The sequence below is a fragment of the Capra hircus genome, chromosome 17 (assembly GCF_001704415.2).
Source record: "Capra hircus breed San Clemente chromosome 17, ASM170441v1, whole genome shotgun sequence".
NCBI lineage: Eukaryota > Metazoa > Chordata > Mammalia > Artiodactyla > Bovidae > Capra > Capra hircus.
This window is the reverse complement of record NC_030824.1, coordinates 27,126,530-27,150,762: the sequence shown is the minus strand read 5'-3', so window position 1 is coordinate 27,150,762 and position 24,233 is coordinate 27,126,530. Positions and strand designations below refer to the sequence as shown.

Below are 24,233 nucleotides of genomic sequence, written 5' to 3'. Positions count from 1 at the left end.
ATCGCTGGAAAATATAGAAACAATTAGGTATGCATGTATTCATTGTTGTAGCTTTACTTCCTTTTTGCATGCAGTTGCCCCAATCACCATCCCTAATCTTCTATGAACAGAATGGTTATCTCTGTGTTGTAGTCTATCATACCTTACACACTCTAATGTCCTCCTTATTTTCCTCTTTGCTATACACTGTCATTAATTATTCTTACAGCTATCTATTTCTGTCACACACTTTCCCAAGACTTCCTGCCATTTCATTATAAACCAATACATCCTAGACCCTCTTCCCTAAAAATAGTTCTGCACTGTTTTAAGGCAGTAGCAGTTTTAGATCATAACAAAAGTTTCAGAATTATGAATAAGGGGAATTAATCCAATTCCCCTTAGAATTAGACTAAGGTCTAATACGGTAAGATCTCAAAAGACAGTAGTATTAGGGATTATTCATTTAAATTTACCTGAATGACATGACAATTCAAATGGGAGAACAGCCTAAGAAAGATCTTAAGTGCTGTTTCCTTCCATCAGAAAACAGGGCATAGAGCATGTTAGGGATTTGTTAAGAATACAATTTGCTTGGGAATTTTATGAGATCATAATAGCGACTGATCATATAAGCATCTGAATTCAGAGTTCCAAAGAATAGCAAGAAGAGATAAGAAAGCCTTCTTCAGCGATCAATGCAGAGAAATAGAGGAAAAGAACAGAATGGGAAAGACTAGAGATCTCTTCAAGAAAATTAGAGATACCAAGGGAACATTTCATGCAAAGATGGGGTCGATAAAGGACAGAAATAGTATGGACCTAACAGAAGCAGAAGATGTTAGGAAGAGGTGGCAAGAATACACAGAACTGTACAAAAAAGATCTTCAGGACCCAGATAATCACGATGGTGTGATCACTCATCTAGAGCCAGACATCCTGGAATGTGAAGTCAAGTGGGCCTTAGAAAGCATCACTACAAACAAAGCTAGTGGAGGTGATGGAATTCCAGTTGAGCTATTTTAAATCCTGAAAGATGATGCTGTGAAAGTGCTGCACTCAATATGCCAGCAAATTTGGAAAATTCAGCAGTGGCCACAGGACTGGAAAAGGTCAGTTTTCATTCCAATCCCAAAGAAAGGGAATGCCAAAGAATGCTCAAACGCCTGGCATGCTGCAGTTCCTGGGGTCGCAAAGAGTCGGACACGACTGAGCGACTGAACTGAAGTGAATAGCGACTGAGCAGTTCTGGGTTCAGATAGAAAGGGAAGATTAAATTGGAGGTAAGTGGAATAAAAGAAAGAGCTCAGGATTTGGATTTCAAGTGATGTAGACATTTACAGTACGTTGCATTTTCACTTCAACTCAGTTCAAAGTATTTTCTAATTTTCCTGTGATTTTTTCTTTGAGTTAGCAATTACTTGAAACTTTTTTAATTTCCAAAAACTTGGGGACTTCCTACATTTTTCTAGGGTTTATTTCTAATTTAGTTCTACCATTGTCAGAAAATATACTTTTTATGGGTGCAGTCCTTTCAAATGTATTGAGATTTATTTTGTGGTCCAACATAGGACCTATCTTGGAGAATGCCCCATGTGCATGTAAAATTTATGTATATTTAATATCTTTAGTTACAGTGTTCTATATATGTCAGTTACTTTGACTGGATTCACAGGATTATTTCACTTTTTTTCTGTCCTTGCTAATTTTGGATAATTTTTTTTCTCTTTAGTATTTCCTCTCCTTTGCCTTTTTTAGGTTTACCTTGTTTGGGTTTTTTAAAATATATATTTATTTATTTATTTATTTAGGCTGCTCTGGGTTTTCATTGTTGTGTGGGGCTTTCTCTTGTTGTGGTTCACAGGTTTCTCATTACAGCAGCTTCTCTTGTTGCAGAGCACTGGCTGTAGGTGCCTGGGCTTCAGCAGTTTCCCCAAATGGTGGCAGGTGTTGCCGCTCACCTAGTTCTGGCGCCTGGGCTTAGTTGCCCCGAGGCATGTGGGATCTTCCTGAAACCAGGGATCTAACCCATCTCCCCTGCATTGCAAGGCAGATTCTTAACCGCTGGACCACTAGGGAAGCCCTAAGCTTACTTTGTTCTTTAGCTTTTTAAGAATTCAATTCTTACTGTTTTGTTTTCACTGTTATAACTACTATAATTACTTATGCTATGCTATGCTTAGTCGCTCAGTCGTGTCCAGCTCTTTGCTGTCCTATGGACCATAATCTACCAGACTTCTCTGGCCATGGGATTCTCTAGGCAAGAACACTGGAGTGGATTGCCATTTCCTACTCCATATAATTACTTAAGATTATGAAATTTCCTGTAATCATTGCTCTTAGTTTCTCCCACAAATTAATGCATAGTGTTGTCTACAGTTTTGTATTTCCCTATCTCACTTGCTGTCAGTTGAAGATAAGACTTTTTTAAAACAATTTTTTTTCCAGACAGAAAGACCTTTTTAAATTATGCATTTAATTTATAGTTAAATATTGCCTACCATATCAGTAAACAAAGGATGTTGCAGCCTTCAAGCCATCACATTACAGCCACCTGTGAGCCTGGAAGGGGTCTCAGGATGAGAAAACACAGAATACTGGCCCCAGATAGCTGAGGTGCATATTAAAGGAATGGTTTCAGTGAGCTCAGACTCTTGTATCTTCCCATAGATGGGAAAGCAGTAAATCCCTTAACTTGAGCTATCTAGTTTTCTTTAATCAATAATCTTTTGATGTTCCAACGACTAGATCTTTGTTGCAAAAACTCCTACCCATCCTGACTTCCCCCTTGCCTCTTCAGAGCAGTCCCCTCTCAGAGTTATCTGAGCTGCTGTGTCCCAGGCTTAAGTCCTCAGTTTTGTTCACAGAATAAAACAGAACAGTCAACTTTCAGGTTGTGCATTTTTTTTCCAGTTGACTATTGTTTGCTCTGTCTTGGACAACCGCACGTTTGTGTGTCCCAATACTGATGTCCTTCTACTTCTCATCTACTATACTTTCTCCTCTATAAAGTTGGTAACTATTATTTCGTGCACTGATATTCAGTACAGCTTTATACCTGTGCACTGCGCCTCATAGTCTCACACGGTGTTGTTCTCTGCTGTGCCTTCCTCTACGAACTCTACCTGGTTTGGCCTCAAGACCCAACACCGGCCACTGCCCAGACGTTGGCTCTTCTCTGAGCAGCGGAGGAAATGACCGTAACCGACTCTCTTAGAGCCCGCCCGCCTTTCCCATGAGGCCTCGCCCGTCTATCGAGGCCCTCTTCCTCCACAGAGGATTGTGGGAAATGTAGTTTTCTGCCTGCCGCTGGTCGTCACGTGACGTACTTCCGCCTGCGCCGCCCTGCGGCGTAAAGGAGTACGCGCCTAACAGGCTGTATCCCGCAGGGCTTCTGTGCTCAGGGGCGGGGCGGGGGCGTTCTGTTTCAGAGACTGAGGAGCTAGCTGAGACGAGAAGTTACCCTGGCCAAGAACATCCTGTGCAAACCAGGATCTTGACCAACTGAGCCCCCCACGGTCGATCCCGGCGTAGAGGCAGCCAGCCCGGCCTCGGTCCCTCCCGCATCAGGGCTGCGGAGCCGTACAAACTCATTGTCCAAGTTCCCTCTGCCCGGGCCAGCAGGCCCCTTCCCTAAGAGGGACTCAGCCCCGGAGGGGCAAGTGCCTGGTGCTCGCGGACCCCCTCTTGGTGGGCAGGGTGGGACCAGCAGGGATATCCTCAGAGTTCGGTTCTCTCCTCCGCACCCTGCACGAAACAGCCTGGGATGGCCACCAGGTTCCCGACAGCTTCGTTTTCGGTAAGTAGGGACTTTCTCACTTAAGAAAGCTGACTCGGCCGTGAGGGCGGACCTCTTCATCCCTTCACGGTCACACCAGGGCCTGAACTCACCTATTCCCCGCCATCCCCCTGAGTCTCCAGAAACGTTCCTTGTCTTCTGGCACTTGGGGTCCGGTGCCCTGTCCGTGGGCAGTTACTCTGCTTTGTTGTCTACAGCGGACCCTGAATTCCGAGGGCAGTGAGGACCCTTGTGAAGGAAATGATCCTCTATCGTTTCAGGTTTTCCACAAACAAGTATAGAGTTGTCTTCGAGTCCAGATTTTCAGGGCATCAGCAGGGAAATTATCTCCTTTTTGTTCATTAGCTTGTTCAGATGCTTGTATACTGAGCACCCTCGTGAGCTGGATCCAGAGATTGATGCTGGCAGTGCAAAGAAATCACGTACGTTTCTTGTTTTAGAGGAGCTGTGGTCTGGCGCACAGAGTCGTTGGGCAGGATGGCGGGGAAGGAGTTTAAGGATTCAAAGCGGGAAGGAGCAGTGTTGTGAGAGGAGAGAGCCAGTGGACCCTCGGGACCGTGCAGGTGGTTCGAGGACTGAACCAGAGGGAGACTTAACAGCGAATGCTGAACTCCTGAGCTGTTGGTACACCGGTGATGTGTCTGGTCTTGAGAACACTGTTGGAAGAAGTATCCAGGGACAGAGTGTATGTAGCTTTTTTTTTTTTTTTTCTTTCCTTCTTTTAAGATTTATTTATCTTTTTCTGTGGCTGGGGGAGGTGGTGGCGGGGGTAGGTCTTCCTTGCTGCTCCGGCTTTCTCTAGTTGCAGTGAGTGGGGGCTACTCTCTAGTTGCAGGGTCTGGGCTTCTCATCGCGGTGACTTCTCTTGTGCACAGGCTCTGGGGCAAGCGGGCTTTAGTAGTTGCAACATGTGGGCTTAGTAGTTATGGTCCCTGGTCTCTAGAGCAGGAGCTCACTAGTTGAGGTGCAAGGGATTACTTGCTCCGAGGCATGTGGGATCTTCCTGGACCAGGGATCAAACCCATGTCCACTACAGTGGTAGGTGGATTCTTTACCACTAGACCTCAGAGTGTAGCTTCGTAGGTATTAAATATGTGGTGCCTACAGTTGAGCCTGTAACTCAGGTGGGAGTTTTCCACTAACATACCAATTAAAGACACCTATATTAGTGCCTTTAACTATAGGAGTTATAGGTATAGGAGTAGAGCCCCAAAAAGGACCAAATAGAGGCCTCAGGACAATGACAAGGGCTGCATTAAAGAGGGGCTGGGGTGCAGGAGAGGTGAGAGAACATTTGGAGAGTGGTTTTTCCCATACAAACTTGAGAAGAGAACTTCTTAGAAGCCGTGATGTGAAGTTCCTTGAAAGTATTTCATAAAGCCAAAAGGTGCTTCTTGGATTTCAGAATTTATAGGTCTAAAGCACTTTTTCCAGAGCAAACAGAATGCCAGGTGTGCTACAGATATTCACCTCCTAAGAGGTGAAGGGGTTGCATTAGGCTGAGGACAGCAGGATGTAAAGAAGTGACTAGTAATAGTATAGATGGTGGTTGTTGTTGTTCAGTCACTCAGTCATGTCTGGCTCTTTGCAACTCCATGAATTACAGCACCCCAAGCTTCTCTATCCTTCACTATCTCCCAGAGTTTGCTCAAATTCATGTCCATGGAGTCCGTGATGCCATCCAACCATCTCATCCTCTGTCACCCCCTTCTCCTACCCTCAGTCTTTCCCAGCATCAGGGTCTTTTCCAGTGAGTCGGCTTTTCACATCAGGTGGCCAAAGTATTGGAGCTTCAGCTCAGCATCAGTCTTTCCAGTGAATATGCAGGGTTGATTTCCTTTAGGAGTATAGGTGGCACTAATGGTAAAGAACCAGAGTGCCAATGCAAGAAACATAAGAGATGCAGTTTTCGATCCCTGGGTCTGGAAGATCCCCTGGAAAAGGAAATGGCAACCCTCGCCAGTATTCTTGGCCTGGAAAATCCATGACAGGAGCCTGGTGGGCCAGAGTCCACGGGGTCAAAATGAGTCAGACATGACTGAAGCGACTTAGCACGTGGACAGCAGGATGTAAAGAAGCAATTAGTAATAGTATAGTAATAGTATTTTTTTTAGGGTTTTGGTGTCAGGGGGAAAGGATTTCATTAAGGTGGCCTGAGGGATACAATTAACCTCAAAAATCAATGAACTTTTTGTCTTTAAACAATAATTATACAGAAAGTACAATGAGAGAATGTATTTCCGATAGCAATTAAAAAATATAAAATAAATGAACATTATAAGTGTACTGCTGCTGCTGCTGCTAAGTCGCTTCAGTCATGTCCGACTCTGTGCGACCGCATAGACAGCAGCCCACCAGACTCCACCGTCCTTGGGATTCTCCAGGCAAGAACACTGGAGTGGGATGCCATTTCCTTCTCCAGTTCATGAAAGTGAAAAGTGAAAGTGAAGTCCCTCAGTCGTGTCCGACTCCTAGCGACCCCATGGACTGCTGCCTACCAGGCACCTCCATCCATGGGATTTTCCAGGCAAGAGTACTGGAATGGGTTGCCATTGCCTTCTCCATTAGAAGTGTACAGGACGTATTAATAAAGAAGACTTTACAACTATTGAATAACATTAATAGACACCACTCTTGGCCTAGGCACTTTGTATGTGTGACGTCATTAAAGTCTCAGGGCCCTGTGAGGCAAGTATGTCCCCGCTGTACAGCTGAGGAAACTGGGGAGGCGGCCCACATTTCCAAACTAGTAAGGGAAACAAGGAGACGAGGATGGCAGAGCTAAGATTCAGACCCACGCAGAAAGTCTGTGCTCTTATTGCCCTTAGGACCTAAGAGACTTTGACAAATGTAAACTGTATTTCCTTATTTTTGAGTGCATGTATTTAGCAAACATTAATTGACTATTATGCCAGGTAATTTTCTAGGGTGTGTGAACAAGATTAACAGGGCCCATAACCCCATGGAGGGTGTGGGAGAGGGTAAAACATATCAGAGGAACATCATGAGCAAAACTGTGGGTGTTTGTGCACATGAGTGGCTGGGTGGCTACTTGTCTTGGGGCAGCATTTAAGCAGAATCTGAATGACAACTTGATGATCATGGGCAGATGAAGGCACAGAACATGACACATTCCAGGCTTTGGAGGCAGCTAAGTTGGTGGCCTTGCCATGGAACCAGCAGATGCATTGTGAAGTGGAAAGAAGGCATATGGCCGAATGGGGAGCATGTGAGAGCAGGGCTAGCTTGTGAAGGGCCCTTTAAGTATGCGAACGATCATCTGGAGAGCCCAAGGAGTTTATTGTATTTTATGTTTTATTTTGAAATGATTTCAAAACTAGAGAAGAAGCAAAAATAGAATAAAATAACCTCCTCTACTGTATTTAAAAAAAAAAAACCACCCTTCACCCAGATTCCCCCATTGTTATTTTGCCAAGTTAGCTCTGTTATTCTTTCTTTACTTGTGTATGTGTGTGTTTGTGTACATGAATTGGTATAAAAAGAACCACAGAGACTGAAGTTCAATGTTACTTTCTACCAGAGCCTATTTCCCCTTTGCTTTGTTGTGCAGATGGGGAGTGACTGATCATTTCATCTAAACAGGCATCAAGCTGGTTTGGGACTGGATTGCTGCTTTAGTTGAACTTGGATCACCTTGTTTTCAAGGGGTGTGCTGATTGCAGGCTCCTTCCTTGCGTACTTTGTATCCTTGGTGCCTTGAAACCATGGGAGAATCAGTCTGCCTTTCCTGCCCAGTTCCTGCACTGACCGCACTCAGCAAACACTCGGTGGGAAGAGCCTGCTGTCCAGGGTGGGCACCGAAGGCTCTACTGGTTTCTCCTTCTCTTGGTGTCATCCTCTGTCTCAGCTGAGCCCACCTTGCCTGTTCTCAGGCTGGACAAATGCCCTCAGCGAAGTAAACAGCCAAAGCACTCATAGCTTATCCGGGAAGAGCTCTCCCCTCTTTGGAATTTGGCTCATTTAGTTTTCCTTTCATCCATGAGTCTCGATGTTCATGTATTGTAATTTACCATTAATTTTCCAGTTGTAGCAGCTATAGTCCAAATGTATGATTTTATTTATCTTGAATGAGTATTAGAAAATACTTACCATTAGATGAAATAAAATGTAATATCTTCGTATTTTGATAATACATTGAAATTATAAATTAATTTGTTGAGAATATATTTATACTATATTGAATCTATATATCATAAATGTTACTCAATTACTCAGGTCCTTCGGTTTCTTTTTTTAAAAAATATAAATATATTTGAAATGTAGTTGATACATGATATTATGGTATTTTCAGATTTACTACATAGTGATTTGACATGTGCATACATTATGAAATGATCTCTACCCCAAGTCTAGTAATCTGTCCCCATACAATATTATTGACCATATTCCTTATGCTGAATGCCCACGGCTAATTTGTTCTATAACTAGAGATTTGTACCTCTTAATCCCCTTCACCTGTTTCACCATCCTTCCACCTCTGGCGACCACCTTTTTGGTTATCTGTATTTATGTGTCTGTTTTTGTTCTGTTTATTTGTTCATTTAATCTTTTAGATTCCACATGTAAAGTCATATGGTATTTGTATTTCTGTCTGATTTATTTCACTTAGCATAATACCCTCTAGTTCTATCCATGTTGTTACAGATGGCAAGATTGTGAGTTTTCTTTTAATGGATGAGTAATATTCTTGTGTGTGTGTGTGTGTGTGTGTGTGTGTGTTATGTTTATCCATTCATCTGTCAGTAGACACATTGCTTCCTGTATCTGGGCTATTGTGTTTTCTTTTTTTATTTTTTAATTGAAGGATAATTGCTTTATGGAGTTTTGTTTTTTGCTGTCAAACCTCAACATGAGTCAAACCCCTCCCTCTTGAACTGCCCTCCCATTTCCCTCCCCATCCCACCGCTCTAGGTTGATACAGAGCCACTGTTTGAGTTTCCTGAGACATACAGCAAATTCCTGTTGGCTATCTATTTTATATATGGTGATGTAAGTTTCCATGTTACTCTCTCCATACACACCCTCTCCTTCCCTTTCCCCATGTCCATAAGTCTGTTTTCTATGTATGTTTCTCCATTGCTGCCCTGCAAATAAATTCTTCAGTACCATCTTTCTAGATTCCATATTAGTATGTGATATTTATCTTTCTGTTTCTGACTTACTTCACTCTGTATAATAGGCTGTACATTCCTCCACCTCATTAGAACTAATTCAGATGCATTCCTTTTTATGGCCAAGTAATATTCCATTGTGTATTTGTACCACAACTTCATCCATTCATCTTTTGATGGACATCTAAGTTGCTTCCATGTTCTAGCTATTATAAATAGTGCTGCAATGAACAATGGGATACAAGTATCCTTTTTAATTTTGGTTTCCTCAGGGTGTATGCCTAGGAGTGGGATTGCTGGGTCATATGGTGGTTTTATTCCTAGTTTTCTGAGAAATCTCCATACCATCTTCCATAATGGCTGTATCAATTTACATTTCTACCAACAGTGCAGAAGGGTTCCCTTTACCCCACACCCTCTCCAGCATTTGTTGTTTGTAGACTTTTTAACGAGGGCCATTCTGACCAGAGTGAGGTGATATCTCATTGTAGTTTTGATTTGCATTTCTCTGATAATGAGTGATGTTGAGCATCTTTTCATGTGTTTGTTAAGCATCTGTATATCTTTTTTGGAGAAATGTCTGTTTAGGTCTTTTCCCTACTTTTTGATTGAGTTTGTTTTTCTGGCATTGAGTTGTATGAGCTACTTACGTATTTTGGAAATTAATCCTTTGTCAGTTGTTTCATTTGTTATTATTGTCTCCCATTCTGAGGGTTGCCTTTTCACCTTGCTTAGAGTTTCCTTTGCTGTGCAAAAGCTTGTAAGTTTAATCAGGTCCCACTTGTTTACTTTGTTTTTATTTCCATTACTCTAAGAGGCAGGTCATAGAAGATCTTGCCTTGATTTATGTCATCAAGTGTTCTGCCTATGTTTTCCTCTAAGAGTTTTATAGTTTCTGGTCTTACATTTAGGTCTTTAATCCATTTTTGAGTTTATCTTTGTGTATGGTGTTAGGAAGTGTTCTAATTTTATTTTTTTACATGTAGCTGTCCAGTTTTCCCAGCACCATTTATTGAAGAGGCTGTCTTTGCCCCATTGTATATTCTTGCCTCCTTTGTCAAAAATAAGGTACCCGTAGGTGCAAGGGTTTATTTCTGGGCTTTCTATCTTGTTCCATTGGTCTGTATTTCTGTTTTTGTGCCAGTACCATACTGTCTTAATGACTGTAGCTTTGCAGTATAATGTGAAGTCAGGAAGCTTGATTCCTCCACCTCCATTCTTCTTTCTCAAGACTGCTTTGACTATTCGGGGTCTTTTGTATTTCCATATGAATTGTGACATTTTTTGTTCTAGTTCTGTGAAAAATACCATTGTTGATTTGAGAGAGACCTCATTGAATCTGTAGGTTGCATTTGGTAGTATGGTCATTTTCACAATATTGATTCTTCCTACCCAGAATATATCTCCATCTGTTTTCTGTTCATGTCATCTTTGATTTCTTTCATTAGTGTCTTATAATTTTCTGTGTACAGTTCTTTTGTCTCCTTAGGTAAGTTTATTCTTAGATATTTAATTCTTTTTGTTGCAATGGTGAATGGGATTGAGTCCTTAATTTCTCTTTCTGATTTTTCATTGTTAGTATATAGGAATGCAAGTGATTTCTGTGTGTTGATTTTGTATCCTGCAACTTTGCTAAATTCACTGATTAGCTCTAGTGATTTTCTGATAGTCTCTTTCAGTTTTTCTATGTACAGTATCATGTCATCTGCAAACAGTGAAAGCTTTACTTCTTTTCCAATCTGGATTCCTTTTTTTTCTTTTTCTTCTTTGCTGTAGCTAGGACTTCCAAAACTATGTTGAATAATAGCAGTGAAAGTGGACACCCCTGTCTTGCTCCTGATCTTAGGGTGAATGCTTTCAATTTTTCACCATTGAAAATAATGGTTGCTGTGAGCTTATCATATTTGGACTTTACTATGTTGAGGTAGGTTCTTTCTATGCCCATTTTTGGAAGAGTTTTAATCATCAATGGGTGCTGAATTTTGTCAAAGGCTTTTTTTTACATCTATTGAGATTATTGTATGGTTTTTATCCTTCAGTTTGTTAATATGGTGTATCACATTGATTGGTTTGCATGTATTGAAGAATCCTTGCATCCCTGGAATAAACCCAGCTTGATCATGGCATGTGAGCTTTTTAATGTGTTGTTGGATTCTGTTTGCTAAAATTTTGTTGAGGATTTTTCATCTGTGTTCATCAGTGAGTGATATTGGCCTGTAGTTTTCTTTTTTTGTGTTGTCTTTGGTTTTGGTATCAGGGTGATGGCCTTGTTGAATGAGTTTGGAAGTGTTCCTTCCTCTGCAATTTTTTCCAAGAGTTTTATAAGGATTGGCATTAGCTCTACTCTAAATGTTTAATAGAATTCTCCTGTGAAGCCATCTGGTCCTGGGCTTTTGTTTTTTGGGAGATTTTTTATTACAGTTTCAATTCCAGTGCTTGTAATTGAGTTGTTCATAATTTCTGTTTCTTCCTGGTTCAGTCTTGGAAGATTGGACATTTCTAAGAATCTGTCCATTTCTTCCAGGTTATCCATTTTATTGCCATATAGTTGTTCATAATAGTCTCTTATAATCCTTTGTATTTTTCCATTGTCTATTGTAACCTCTCCTTTTTCATTCCTAATTTTGTTGATTTGGTTCTTCTCTCTTTTTTTCTTGATGAGTCTGGCTAAGGGTTTGTCAATTTTGTTTATCTTCTCAAAGAACCAGCTTTTAGTTATATTAATCTTTACTATTGTTTCTTTCATTTCTTTTTCATTTATTTCTGCTTGGATCTTAATGATTTCTTTCCTTCTACTAATTTTGGTGGTTTTTTTGTTCTTTTTCCAGTTGTTTTAGGTATAAAGTTAGCTTGTCTATTCGATGTTTTTCTTGTTTCTTAAGGTCGGATTGTATTGCTATAAACTTCCCTCTTAGAACTGCTTTTGCTGCATCCCATAGGTTTTGAGTTGTCACGTTTTCATTGTCATTTGTTTCTAGGAATTTTTTTATTTGCTCTTTGATTTCTTCAGTAACCTGTTCATTACTTAGAAACATATTGTTTAATCTCCATGTGCCTGTGTTTTTTACAGTTTTTTCCTTGTAATTGATATCTAGTCTCATAGCATTGTGGCCAGAAAAGATGCTTGATATGATTTCAATTTTCTTAAATTTACTGAGGTTTGATTTGTGACCCAAGATGTGGTCTATCCTGGAGAATGTTCCATGTGCACTTGAAAAGAAGGTGTATTCTTCTGCATTTGGATGGAACATTCTGAAGATAATGAGATCCATCTCATCTAATGTATCATTTTAAGACTTGTGTTTCCTTATTAATTTTCTGTTTTGATGATCTGTCCATTGGTGTGAGTGGGGTGTTAAAGTCTCCTACTATTATTGTGTTATTGTCAATTTCTCCTTTTATGTCTGTTAGTGTTTGTCTTATGTATTGAGGTGCTCCTATGTTGGGTGCAAAGATATTTACAATTGTTATGTCTTCCTCTTGGATTGATCCCTTGATTATTATATAGTGACCTTCCTTATCTCTTGTAGTCTTCTTTATTTTAAGGTCTACTTTGTCTGATATGAGGATTGCTACTCCAACTTTATTTTGCTTCCCATTTGCATGGAATATATTTTTCCATCCTCTCACTTTCAGTCTATATGTGTTTTGAGGTCTGAAGTGGGTTTCTTGCAGGCAGCATATATATATATATATATATATATATATATATATATATATATATATATATATATAAAATGTTTTGTTTTTGTATCCATTCAGCCAGTTTGTGTCTTTTGGTTGGAGCATTTAATCCATTCATGTTTAAAGTAATTACTGATATATATGTTCCTACTGCCATTTTCTGTTTGGGGTTGATTTTGTAGATCTTTTTTCTTCTGTTGTATTTCTTGACTGTATAAGTCCATTTAACATTTGTTGTGAAGCTGGTTTCGTTGTCCTGAATTCTATTAACTTTTGCTTGTCTGAAAAACTTTTAATTTCTCCATCAATTTTGAATGAGATACTGCCAGGTAGAGTAATCTTGGTTGTAAATATTTCCCTTTCAGTACTTTAAATATATCCTGCCATTCCCTTCTGGCCTTCAGAGTTTCTGCTGAAATGTCAGCTGTTAAATGTATGGGGTTTCCTTTGTATGTTACTTGTTGCTTTTCCCTTGCTGCTTTTAATATTCTTTTTTTGTGTTTAATCTGTGTTAGTTTGATTAGTATGTGTCTTGGCTTGTTTCTCTTTGGGTTTATTCTGTATGGGACTCTTTTCACCTCTTGAATTTAATTGACTGTTTCCTTTTCCATTTTGGAGAAATTTTCAACTATAATTTCTTCAGAAAATTTCTCACACACTTCCTTTTTCTCTTCTTCTGGGAGCCCTATAATTCGAATGTTGGTGTGTTTAATATTGTCCCAGAGATCTCTGAGAATATCTTCATCTCTTTTCATTCTTTTTACTTTATTCTGCTCTTCAGAAGTTATTTCCACCATTTTATCTTCCAGCTCACTGATTCATTCTTCTGCTTCAGATATTCTGCTATTGATTCCTTCTAGAGTATTTTTAATTTCAGTAATTGTGTTGTTTTTTCTCTATGTTTATTCTTTCATTCTTCTAGGTCTTTATTAATTGTTTCTTAAATTTTCTCAATTCTGTTTTCAAGGGTTTTGATAATCTTTACTATCATTATTCCAAATTCTTTTTCAGGTAGTTTTCTTATTTCCTCTTCATTTATTTAGACTTCTATGTTTCTAGTTTGTTCCCTTATTTGTGTAGTATGTCTCTGACTTTTCATTGTTTTTTGTTTTTAACTTATTGTGTTTGAGGGCTCCTTTTTCCAGGCTTCAGGGTTGAATTCTTTCTTCCTTTTGGTTTCTTCCCTCCTAAGGTTGGTCCAGTGGTTTGTGTAAGCTTTGCATAGAGTGAGATTTGTGCAGAAGACGAGTGAGGTGGTACTCCTGTCTGCTGATGATTGGGTTTGTATTTTTGTCTTGTTTGTTGAGATGAGGCATCCTGCACGGGGTGCTACTGGTGTTTGGGTGATGTGAGGTCTTGTATTCAAGTGGTTTCCTTCGTGTGAGTCCTCACTATTTGATACTCCCTAGAGTTAGGAGTTCTCTGGTAGTCTAGGATCTTGGAGTCAGTGCTCCCACTTCAAAGGCTTAGGGTTTGACCTCTGACCAAGAATGACGATTCCACAGGTGGTTTGTTATGGCATTAAGTGAGATTAAAACAAATACCCAAAAACAAGAAACCAAAGATGAACCCCAGACAAATGGCAGTTACAAAATCAGGCAAATAATAATTAAAATAATGGAATATAAAACGCACCTATACACCCATAAGCACAACAAAACAGTCCAACAAAAATAAAAGTACAGTAGATTGACCTAGTGAACAAAGGAAACCAAAAATGATATCTACCAGTTAAGAACAAAGCTAACTAAACCACAAACTGGAAAATGAAACTAACACAAGTTGCAAGTGGGAGATAAAGCAATGAAACCAAAACTAACAAACATGAAAAGAAGAAAGAAAAGAAAGAATAGATATGTAAAGTTAAACAGAGGTAGATAAAGAAGATTTATATACATTAAAGATTAATTGCAAGAGGAAAAGAACAACAGGGAAAGCAAACAGTGAGTAAATGTAGAAAAAATAATAATAGGCTTTTTTTTTAATTAAAACTAAAAAAAGAGAGAGAGAAAAAAGAACGAATAAAAGGAAAACTCCACAGAACTGCAAAAGGCTAGCATAGAGGCAGAGTTTTATAACAAGAATAAAAAGTGTGATTGAAAAAAAAATCTCAAAAGCTTAATTAGATTTCATAGTGCTAATAAAATTGGCAACTACAACAGAGGGAAAAGAGAAAGAAAAAATCCAAAAGGAACTACCAAACAAGTAAGAATATAAGAATAGTAAATATTTTTCTTGAGTCAGTGCTGTCAGCATTCTTTCCCTTGCTGGGAGTCACAGTCCACCTCGCCCCACTAGGGTGCCTTCCAACACTGCACTGGTTTCTGGACCTGATGTGGGGGGCAGCTCAGACTCTAATCTGGTCCTACTCCTATGTGTTATTGTCTCCAATGTCCACAACTATCAGAACTAGTGTTTTCTTTTGTGGGAGCTCTCAATGTCCTTTTATATATTCCATAGATACAGAGTCTGCCTAGCTGATCCTGTGGATTTGATCTGCAGCTGGTACAGCTGGTGGGAAGGTTTTGGGTCCTCTTCCTTAGCCACACTGCTCCTGGGTTTCAATTGTGGTTTTATTTCCACCTCTGCATGTGGATTGTCCACTGGGCTTTGCTCCTGAGTCTGCCCTGGAGGACTTGGGTCTGCCCCAGTGAGGGCCAGGTGTGGAAGTAGTGCAGCTGCTTGAGTCACAGGGGTTCTGTAAGCATCAGGTACTCAGGGGGGTTGGCAGCTAGGGCAGAGGGAAATAATAGTGCTCTAGAAAGGGACTGCAACCAGTATTGGCCAATACATTCCATTATTCTTGCCTGGAGAACCTCACTGACAGAGAAGCCTAGCAGGCCACAGTCCACAGGGTCATAAATAGTTGGACATGGCTGAAGCGACCTCATGTGCATAGACGCAAGACTTTTTTGCCTGTGGCAACTCTGCCCCAGTGAGGGTTGAATGTGAAGGTGGTGCAGCTGTTTGGGTAGTGGGTACCCTGGTGGTGCCAAGCGTGCAGGGACATGGACTGCCTCAGCCACAGGAGTTATTGGCCCTATCAGAGTCTTTTTCAAGACCTTGATAGCTGGTGATCAGAAGGCCTTTTAGCTAGTCTTTCTCCATAGCTCCACCTGTTCAGGCATTTACAGGGCTCCCTTGCCTGGGGTCCTTCTCTGTTGTTGGGCACATCAGGCACATAGAGGGGTCCCCCTGGCTGGGGTCCTAGTCTGTAGTTTGGCACATCAGTCACTTAAAGGAGCACCGTGGGTGGGGTCCTACTCTGTAGTTCAGTGTGTCAGGCGTTTGATGGGTTCAGCTGCCAATGCTATCATGTAGGGAGACAGAGGCTATGGTGATGGCTCCACCCCCTACACATGACTCAGCAGTATCGCCTTGCTTCCATGGCTGCCTGGCTTTCCTCCACAGGCATTTCCCACCACAATTTCCTCTCTCATATCCCCTCGGTCCGTCTCTCTGCAGTCAACAGCAGCCCTCGCCCTTGGATTGCTCCACAATCCTATGCACCAGCTCCCAGCCACTGTGCCTTCACCTGTGTCCCCGTCCAGGGTACATATGGCTGTGGCAAGGACTGTCTGATTCTCATTCCATTTAAGCTGCCACAGATCAGCTATTTCACTCTCAGCCTTAAATGTTTCTCCTCTGACCCAGACAGTTGCCCCAATGTGGAGATCGGACCCCTGCTTCAGTTCCCCGACCCTCTGAGGGCAGGTCCAGTCCTAATAATACACCTGTTTCTCCCCCTAGTTCCTTCATCCTATGAAGTTTTGTGTGGTTCTCTATATTCTTTCCCAGTGGTCAGGTACTGTCTGCTCTCAGCTGGTGTTCTGCAAGCACTTCTGTGTCTGACAGTGTATTCCTGATGTATCTGTGGAAAGAGATGTACTCCATATCTACCTACTCCTCCGCCATCTTGTTCCCTATTGTGTTTTCTTTTCCTCTACATTTATGTATTTTATCACATGTATTGTGGTTTATGTTTTTCTCTATATTAAGTTTTATTCCTGAATACTTTATGTCAATTTGTGTTGTGGTTTTTCTTATTACATTTCAAGTTGGTTACTGTTGATGTATCAAATAGCCATTGCATGTTGATTTTGTTAAAAAATTGCTGCCCTGTTGATATGTCTTATTGATTTTCATGTTATGCCAGCTGTTTCTCTTAGGTTTTTTAGTCAGAAAATCAGATGTTTTTAGACAATGAGAGTAGTTTCTCCTCCTTGCTTAGTGTTTATCGCTGGTATTTTGTTTTGTTCCCACTGTACCAGGTCTTCTTGGACAGCACTGACTAGTAGAGTTGATATGAAAATTTTAACTTGTTTCTGAAGAACAATTTCAAATTGTTCCTGATTTTAGAGGGAACACTTCTAATGTTTCACACGAAGTATGATATTTTTTATAGGCTTAGGGAAATTACTTTTACCTGTAACAAATTGAATTCTGATTTTTGAAGGTGTTAAATTTAATCATAGTACTTTGCTTCTCTATTGAGATTATTGTTCTCCGTTAATGTACTAATGTTACTTATTTCTATGTTACAGTTTTATTTTTTTTTAAAGTTTGGAGTGTCCTTTAATTTTTTGGAATAATTTCTTTCATAGACTATTGTTTATGCACGTATAGGATTCATTTTAATGTTTTTATCTAAATATTTGTTAGTATTTTTATCTAGGTTTTTAAAAAAATATTCATTTTACTTGACTGCACTGGCGCTCAGACAGTGTCATGTGTGGGAACTGTTCTCTGAAGCCCTGCACCAGTGGGATCCAGTTTCCTGAACAGGAGTTGAACCAAGGCCCCCTGCATTGGGAGTGCAATCTTAACCACTAGATCACCAGGGAAGTCCCCATTAGGTTTTGGGGGTTTATTTTAGGATTTATTTATTCATTTATTTTTGGCTGTGCTAGGTCTTCATTGCCACTCTTGGGCTTTCTCTAGTTGTTGTAATTGGGGGCTATTTTCTAGTTGCAGTGCTTGGGCTTCTCCCTGAGGTGGCTTCTCTTGTTCCAGAGCACAGGCTGTAGAGTGTGGGTTCGGTAGTTGTGGCTCATGGGCTTAGTTGCTCTATGGCATGTCAGTCTTCCCAGACCAGGGATTGAACTTGGGTCTACTGCATTGGCAGGCAGAGTCTTAACCACTGGACCCCTAAGGAAGCCCTAGGTATTTTTAACAAATGAAATTGTGCAAGTTGGGCTGTCTTGCCTTCTCTGTGAGATTATACAAATTTGTATAATGAGTTTACCATCATTTCCTGGCTCTACATCTAATGGGAGAAATTTTCTGTTTCTTGGATATTGATAAAACTTACTTTTATAGACAGTGTGGGGCTATTTACTTTATGGAGAGGGTATACTTCTGATTACTATTTCAGTGTATGTTATGATCATGGACTAATCAGTGTGGTCTTCCTAATTCTTTCTGGGAAAATTTTGGCTACTTTCATTTTCCTGGAAAAGTTTCTGTCTCTTCTAAGTTTTTGTATTTATTGGAACAAATTTATAAATACAGTCAATTCTGCTGTCATGTTTGCTTTAAAAATGTAAATTTGTTTCAATATGTTAGGGAATGCTGTGAGCTTTCTGATTTCAGGCAAGCCTCTTTTCACCATTTTATAATAAACTACAGTGCTTCTTACACAAACATCGGGTCTTTTATAAGGTACAGTGCCATATTCGTGGTGGTATTTATATATTTCTTAACCATTAAACAGGTACAAAACTCTACTATTTTTATTAAGATTTTTTATTGACTTTTTTTCATATGTGGTGATAAAGGTGTTACACCCCAGCCCTGTTCTTCCCATAAGCCTGAGACTTTTCATAGTGGTGATTTTTTTGTGTGTGTGAATACATATCACATTATAGCAGAACTGCCTTTGTATAGTGATCGCTTACAAATTTTAAAATTGCTTCTATATCCTAGAGTAATACACACAGTCTTGGTCATAATAGTTTTCTTTTCCTTATTTCTTGATTATGCTTGTCCAGTTAAAAAATTTTAGTAGTTCTTTTGTATTTTATTTTTGTTCTTATCAAGCTTAAAATAGTAAAAGGCTTAAAATAGGGCTCCTGGTTGACTGCTTCCCCCACCCCTGCCCCAGCCCCAGCATAGACGTTTGTTTCCCTCTACAAGACTAAAACCTTCTTGAGGCCAGAATGGGTTTCACTCATCCTGAAATCTTCAGAACCCAAAAGGTTCTGAAGGTGGTACATGGAGGCTCAATTATTAGTAGTATTTTTAATTCCCTCTCAAAAGAAGTGGTGGCCTGGGCATAGGAGGCAGACTGTGGAGGATAGTCTCCTTTCCTGGGTCCTCTACATCTTTCTCATGTCTCCAACTGTAATTGCAGCCTATTGAGTAATGTGTGTGTTGTTACAGGGGTTGTTGTCATTCACCGATATATCTATGGAGTTCAGCTGGGAAGAGTGGCAGCTGCTTGATTCTGTGCAGAAACACCTGTACCGGGATGTGACTCTGGAAAACTATAGTAACCTGGTGTCTGTAGGTAAGTACAGCTTCATGAGCCTGTACAAGCCCAGATCATGAGTCATAAGTCACCATTGCCTTTTCTTTTGTTGATCTACCCTGAAGCCTCTGGAGGTCACATGTTCTTAGCCCCTACTGAACCCTCAGCTCCTCACTGTCATCTTCCCCAAGTGCAAACAAGCTGCTTTCTTTCCTCCCTCCTGACCTCTTAGTTCTCAGCAGTCTGACTACATTCTCTGTGACTTTCCCTTAACAGGGTATCATGGTACCAAACCTGATTTAATCTTCAAGTTGGAGCAAGGAGAAGAGCCATGGATCATAAACTTGGAAGTTTCCCATCAGAGCTGTCCAGGTGGGTGAGCAGATACCATGAAGATGGGAGATGGGGAGTAAACTGTGCTGACATTCAGGCAGTGTCATGTGTGGGAACTGTTCTCTAACCCCTTGTACCATTGGAGCAGCTCAGGATGAGCCCAAGAGTCCTCAGGTGAGGGCTGTCACTTTCCTCCCATGACTCCAAGAGGCTGGTGAGCTGTTCTCTGCACACTGCTCAAAGGTTGCTTTCTAGGTTAGTTTCCTTCCCTCGAGCACATTCCTAACTGTGGTCATAGGCCTTATTTTCCCTTTTGCCTCTGCAGTTAATTCCCTCAACTTTACCTGCAGTCTTTTCCTTCTCTCCTCTTGACCATCTTAGGAGGTTTCATTGCTTCCTTCACTCTTCTCACACTAGTCATTTGGAAATCACAACTCTTACCTTCTTGGGAACTTTTCTTTCTCTTTTTTTGCCACACCTCATGGCTTGCAGGATCTTAGTTCCTCAACCAGGGAAAGAACCCATACCCCCTGCAGTGGAAACGTGGAGTCTTAAGCACCAGACACTGGGGAAGTCCCTTGGGCACTTTTCTGAAAAGAATTCTGAAACCTAGCCTTAAGTGGTTTTTATCACCTTATGTTTATTTCCCTGACTTCTTTCTCTTCCCTTTCAAGTTGTCCAAGTTTGGACTTCTCCTCTATATTGTAACTCTGGAAGGACTTAACCATCTTGAAAACTGAAGCTTTTTCCTCCCAGTGTTGTAACAGCAGAGCTGCCAATCCCTTCCTCTCTTCTTCCTGCAGTCTGGTTCCAGCTTTATATGCTTCAGGACAGAGCTCTTGATCTCCCACTCTGCATTCTCAGTGGCAGAAATTGGAAGGCACTTCTGAAATTGCTCTTCCTCTTCAGTTTTCCCACCATTTTCTTCTTTGGAGAAGAAAATGTTTAGCAAGCAGTCCTGAGGAAACAGGACAGCTTCTGAAGTCCCCAGTACAGCAGTTATGTCCTAGGGTGACTAGGCTTGTGTCTGATGGGTGCTGTCAAGACCTTGCCCTGCTGTTGCTGCTTTCCTTTAACCTTGCCTTTCTGTCACTCTCATCATCACAGTGTTCAGGCTTCACAGATGGACTTTCCCATTCTCTCTACATCTCTTGTCCAATCTTAAATGTGACCTTCTCCAGGGCTCTTTTGGCATCCCTTTTAATTTGCACATGTGCCCTAGAAGACCTCATCCCTCATGTCATTCAATACCTTGTATGTGTTGTTGCCTGCTTTTTACTGAGCACTGAACTTAGGTGTAACTGCCTACCTGCTTCTCTGTTTGAATATTTAATGAAGATCTCCAGTATAATAAGATCCAAAACAAAGTCCTCTGTCTTTCTCCAAACATGTCTCTCTCCCAGTGATTTCAGTCTCAAAGAGCAGTACCTCCTGCTTGTCAAGTCTCAAATCTAGGAGTTTCTCTTGCTTCTGTCTAAAATGTTTTGCCTTAATTTTCTTATGGCTCAATCCCTGTTTTAATATCTCATTGTACCATCCTAAACGTTATACCTAGCTATTACGTGCCCTGTTAATTCACCGTTTTAGTAAACTCCTGAAATGATAAAATTGGCATAAATAGTTGGCAATTATTTTATTAGTAAGTGCAGGCTAAATTTTTTAAACTTCTATTAAAAAACAATTCTCATCACTGCTAATCAGCTACCCATTTCTGTAGAGGGATTTATTGTGGTTTATTTCACTTACCTTTGCCCCCACACTTGGTTATATGGTGTGTGTGTGCACTTGGCCATTATTTCTTTTCAACCAGTGTCAGAGGCCTGGACCAGAAGAAAAAGACTCATTAAATAGCAGTTCTAAAGCACTTTAATTCTATATCAGGTTTATTTATGATTTTTAAATTACAGTGTTGTTGTTTTTTTTCTTAGACGGTTGGGAAGAATGGTACCAGAAAAATCATGATGAATTTGAAAGTGTTCAGAGAAGCCATGCTTGTAATGCATTTGGAAAACTTCATCTGAGCAAAACCCACATTTCTTCAAGACAAAGACTCCTTAAATATAAAACACATGGAAAAAGTTTGACACAAAACTTAGCTTCAGCCACAAGCTGTCTAAGAAAGAATACTGATCAATTTCATGGGTATAAAGAATCATGTTTTATTAAGCATCAAAGAACTCATAGTATAGAAAAAAACTGTGTATGTAATGAATGTGGGAAAGCTTTTCGTTGTAAATCACAGCTCATTGTACATCTCAGAATTCATACAGGAGAGAGACCATATGAGTGCACTAAATGTGAAAGAGCCTTTAGTGCCAAGTCAAACCTCAATGCTCATCAGAGAGTCCACACAGGAGAAAAGCCCTACTCCTGTATCGACTGTGGGAAAGTCTTCTCTTTCAGGTCACAACTCATTGTCCACCAGGAAATTCACACAGGAGGGAAACCTTATGGTTGCAGTGAATGTGGGAAAGCCTACAGCTGGAAATCACAACTGATATTACACCAGAGAAGCCATACAGGAGTGAAACCATATGAATGCAGTGAATGTGGGAAAGCCTTTAGTTTGAAGTCACCATTCGTTGTGCACCAGAGAACTCATACGGGAGTGAAACCCCATAAATGCAGTGAATGTGGGAAAGCCTTTAGGAGTAAGTCATACCTCCTTGTTCACATTAGGATGCACACAGGAGAAAAGCCCTATCAATGCAGTGACTGTGGCAAAGCCTTCAATATGAAGACACAACTTGTTGTGCATCAGGGAATTCATACAGGAAATAATCCTTACCAATGCAGTGAATGTGGGAAAGCCTTTGGCAGGAAGGAACAGCTCACTGCACATCTGAGAGCTCATGCAGGAGAGAAACCTTACGGATGCAGTGAGTGTGGGAAGGCTTTCAGCAGCAAATCATACCTCGTTATACACAGGCGAACACACACAGGAGAGAGACCCTATGAATGTAGTTTCTGTGAGAGAGCCTTTTGTGGGAAGTCACAGCTAATTATACATCAAAGAACTCATTCAACAGAGAAGCCCTATGAATGCAGCGAATGTGAAAAAGCCTATCCCCGGAAGGCATCACTTCAGATACACCAGAAAACTCATTCAGGAGAAAAACCATTTAAATGCAGTGAGTGTGGGAAAGCATTTACTCAGAAGTCATCTCTCAGTGAACACCAAAGAGTTCATACAGGAGAGAAACCATGGAAATGCTCTGAGTGTGGGAAATCCTTCTGTTGGAATTCAGGGCTTCGTATACATCGAAAAACTCACAAGTGAGAAATCAGAATAGATTTGGATGTACTCACAGAAGTTGATCCTCAAGAGAATTCAGATGATGATAGAAGCAGGATATATAAGCAGGAACGCCTAAAAATACATTCTAATAAAATTAGTCGTGGGGGAGGGACCAATCATATTTGGAATGAACATGCAAAAGCTTTCAGAAATAAGTCATGCAAATCTTTATACACAGGAGAATGATTGAAGGAGTAAAGAGCAGTAATGGTATCATATACAGTAGCATAATTATGAAGGTTTAATTTGGGGAATGCATATTAAGTCCATATGAATTTAATAAATCAGGAAAGCACTTTTCCATAGAAGATGTGTTAAAAGGGGAGTCATGTTCCAGATTTGATGCTGTTTTGGAGTGAAGAAAGTCCTTCTTGGTGGAGGATAAAGTAGTTTTGTTTTGTTTTTTACTATGTAACTAATAGGAAAATAGCAAAGAACATATTCTGAAGGTTCAGGGGCATGGAGTGTGACTTTCCTGAGTAATACTACATAGCATTTTTTAAAATTTTGGTATTTTATTTTTAAATGTAACTTGTTATATTTGATAATTTGTGGAATAACGTTCTCCAATATTCTTTATATTAAATGCTAAGTATCAGTATTGTCTCTTTATTTCTTAGCAATATAACTAAAATAATGTGAATTTTAATAAATGAAAGGATTTTATCTTAATCCAAATGATTTTACTTATTCAATAAGTGGGCCTATCCATTATTACAGGGCTGCTTTCCAAGAGCACTCATGGTAGTGAAGATTGATTATATTTAGCAATTCAGTGTCTGCTCCCTATTGATTGATAAGACTGGCTTAGAATTCTCTGGAGAAATACTCCTCCTATGTTGTGCACATCCTTGTGGTGTATCTCTCAGGGTGTCCTTCCCACCAGCCATAGGTGAGCATTCTGCCATGGTTGAGTCATGGTAATCTCTTTTCCAGAAGTTTGATTTTCTAATTCAGTCTCACATGAACCAGAAGGGAAGTATCAGAATTCATTCTTGTCCCACAGTTTTACTAAGACCATCAATTAGTTCCTGCTATTTCAGTTTCTCAGGATAACTTTGGATATTCTGAACCTAGTTTTCTGGTGTTCTGTGTGCTTCCTCATATTTGCAATAAAAATATTATTTTCTGCTAATGTTAAGAAGAATGAGTTCTATTTCTTGTAACTAAAAGACTTTAACTGGTAAATAGTTTCACTGGAATAAACTGTTAGTAAACTGTTAAAGAAAAGTGGGGTGTGTGGTTTAGCTTTATTCCTAAGACAAGAATAAAATCTTTCAGATTCCTACTTATATTCCAAAGTGGATATTTTTAGCTCATAGTATGAAATAGTGTGGTTGCTTATGTATACCAAGAACCTTGTGGACTCTGTTGGTAAGATTCTGGCAACACTCAGGAGCTATTGTCCTAGAAAACTCTTAAATTTATGAGGAAATCTAGGACATCAGATGAAATGGCTAATTCTGGTTCCATCAGCTCTTAAACATAAGGCCAGACTTGATGGCCTGAATCTCATCTCAAGGCAGAGTGTTGTCAGCA

At 40.2% G+C, this 24,233-nt stretch overlaps 1 protein-coding gene across 2 annotated transcripts; it reads left to right on the top strand.

The window, feature by feature from the left end:
* On the top strand, positions 3,516 to 23,827 carry ZNF26 (zinc finger protein 26). Of its 2 annotated transcripts, XM_018061470.1 has the most exons (5): positions 3,516 to 3,778; positions 4,219 to 4,463; positions 18,976 to 19,102; positions 19,340 to 19,435; positions 21,325 to 23,827. In XM_018061470.1, exons 3-5 carry the CDS (start codon positions 19,003 to 19,005, stop codon positions 22,674 to 22,676), a joined length of 1,548 nt encoding a protein of 515 aa, XP_017916959.1. In that variant the 5' UTR covers positions 3,516 to 3,778; positions 4,219 to 4,463; positions 18,976 to 19,002; the 3' UTR covers positions 22,677 to 23,827. The 2 variants fall into 2 exon arrangements, with proteins under 2 accessions (XP_017916959.1, XP_017916958.1); XM_018061469.1 differs by lacking the exon at positions 4,219 to 4,463 and having other exon boundaries at positions 3,640 to 3,778.

Bases quoted from the DNA above. Each gene is read 5' to 3' on its own strand.
- ZNF26 (XM_018061469.1), top strand. From the start codon at position 3,746: ATGGCCACCAGGTTCCCGACAGCTTCGTTTTCG. The intron at 3,779-18,975 runs GTAAGTAGGGAC...GTGTTGTTACAG, and splicing joins TCCCGACAGCTTCGTTTTCG to GGGTTGTTGTCATTCACCGA. The intron at 19,103-19,339 runs GTAAGTACAGCT...TTCCCTTAACAG, and splicing joins TAGTAACCTGGTGTCTGTAG to GGTATCATGGTACCAAACCT.